Source organism: Lipotes vexillifer, unplaced genomic scaffold, assembly GCF_000442215.2.
Source record: "Lipotes vexillifer unplaced genomic scaffold, Lipotes_vexillifer_v1.1 scaffold149, whole genome shotgun sequence".
Classification (NCBI taxonomy): domain Eukaryota; kingdom Metazoa; phylum Chordata; class Mammalia; order Artiodactyla; family Lipotidae; genus Lipotes; species Lipotes vexillifer.
In genome coordinates this window covers 1,164,711-1,166,384 of record NW_006779962.1, presented here as the reverse complement: position 1 = coordinate 1,166,384, position 1,674 = coordinate 1,164,711, and the positions used below count along the sequence as shown (strand labels likewise).

At 62.4% G+C, this 1,674-nt stretch overlaps 1 protein-coding gene across 2 annotated transcripts in view; it reads right to left on the bottom strand.

The window, feature by feature from the left end:
- Position 1: 1 nt before the first annotated feature.
- Positions 2 to 1,674, bottom strand: part of COL5A1 (collagen type V alpha 1 chain) — a 163,963-nt gene continuing 162,290 nt past the window's right edge. Inside the window, exon 66 of one of the 2 annotated variants that reach the window (XM_007453087.1) lies at positions 2 to 280. In XM_007453087.1, coding sequence (XP_007453149.1) covers positions 134 to 280 — 147 coding nt within the window. In that variant the 3' untranslated portion in view covers positions 2 to 133. The remainder of the gene's footprint in view (positions 281 to 1,674) is intronic. The other variant, XM_007453088.1, reaches the window with a different exon arrangement.

Below are 1,674 nucleotides of genomic sequence, written 5' to 3'. Positions count from 1 at the left end.
TTTCCCTTTGCTCTCTCTGGGTGTGGAGTGGGCCCGGCGTGGTGGGGAGGGACGAGGGGCCTTCACCGTCCAGGACACCCACGGGCGGTGTGCTGAGGTCACAAGGTTGCTCTTGGGGCCAGGCTCGCGGCTCCTAGCCCAGGAAGCAAGCCGGCCCCACTTCAAATCCGAATTTCTGTGACGCTTCACCAAAGTCGTTGAACATGATGTCCACAATGGGCACTTGCTCCACCTTGGGGGTGTCGATTTCCAGAACGGTCTTCTGATACCCTTTCTTTGTCTGGGGAAGGGGAGGCAGGGGGATGCGGGTCAGCGGGGGCTCCGAGATGAACCAGCCGTCCACGCCCGCCACGGCTCCAAAAACCCACGCACAGCAGGACGAGCCGTGGGGAGCCGGCAGCGCATCCCAAGACGTCCGCCTCACCCCCCGTCCGGGAGGGGCACAGGAGCGCGCGTCCCCTCCCCGCCAGGTGGCACATCCACACCAGGGACTCCTTGTTCGAAGATGAACAAGTCTGAGAATCCCAAGACAGCAACAGCTGATCACAGGCCCTCCCTGGGGCCATCAGCAGGCTGGACCATGATCGGAAGTGAGAGGGATCTGCGTTCACAAGTTCGAGGACAGGGAACCTTACCCGCCCTCAGAGGAGTACTGGGTAAACTGAGGTATAGAGGGACCGGGCGAGCTTGGGGGAGGAGCATCTGCTGGGATGAGTCAGGCCTTCCCTTGCTCCGACCACCTGTTCCATCCCCGTGAGCATCTGAGTTCACGCTCAGCACCACCCTGGGGGACGTGAGCCCCACGTTTCCAAATAGGAGAGTGAGCCCCAGGAAAGGGACAGAACTGCTCCAGGAGTGGTGTCACCCCTCTCCCGCCAGCCACATCTCCCAGAATACAGGGGGTGAAGGTGCAGGTCCACCCTGGTCAGACAGCACCTACACCCAACCCTGAGCATCAGGACACTTGTCAGGGATGCACTGGCCCCGTCCCCCGTCAACTGCCCCAAGACGAGGGTCCTGGATCCTCGTGGACACGGTCTGCCCACCTGTCTGGGACCAGCAGCCTTCTCTACCTCGCACTGGCCCAGGCACATCCTCAGCTGGATCTGGCCCCGGGGAGGCCCTCCCTCCCATCTGATTCCCAGCGAGGCATGTCCAGCTGAGGGAGAAGGCAGTGCCTCCCGGGGCCTCGTTCCCCTCCCGTGGGACAGCGTGGGTCCGTCCCTCTGGGGGAGGCCGTGACCATCACCTCTGTGGCCACATAAAGCCCCTGGAGCCCTGCATGACCCTGGAGAGGCGCTCAGTAAGTCCAGCTGCTATGAGGTGGCCTTCACTCTCCGGGTGGTAGCTTCCACGATGGCCGCAGCCCCCATATTCCCCACGGATCCCTCCCTAGGGGGAGCCCACTTGGTGAGGAACAGTCCCTCACGAGGGCACCTTCATGTGACAGCAGCTCAGCAACCTCACGGCACCATTAGGGACAGACTGTGTGTGGCCCCCAGATCCAGGTGGGGAAGCCTTAGCTTAGTGTGACCGAGTTGGGAGGCAGAGCCATTGGGAGCCAATTAGGTCACAGTGGAGTCTCATGAATGGGATTCGTGCCCCTTTAAGAAACAGCTGGGGGCTTCCCTGGTGGTGCGGTGGTTGAGAGTCCGCCTGCCGATGCAGGGGACG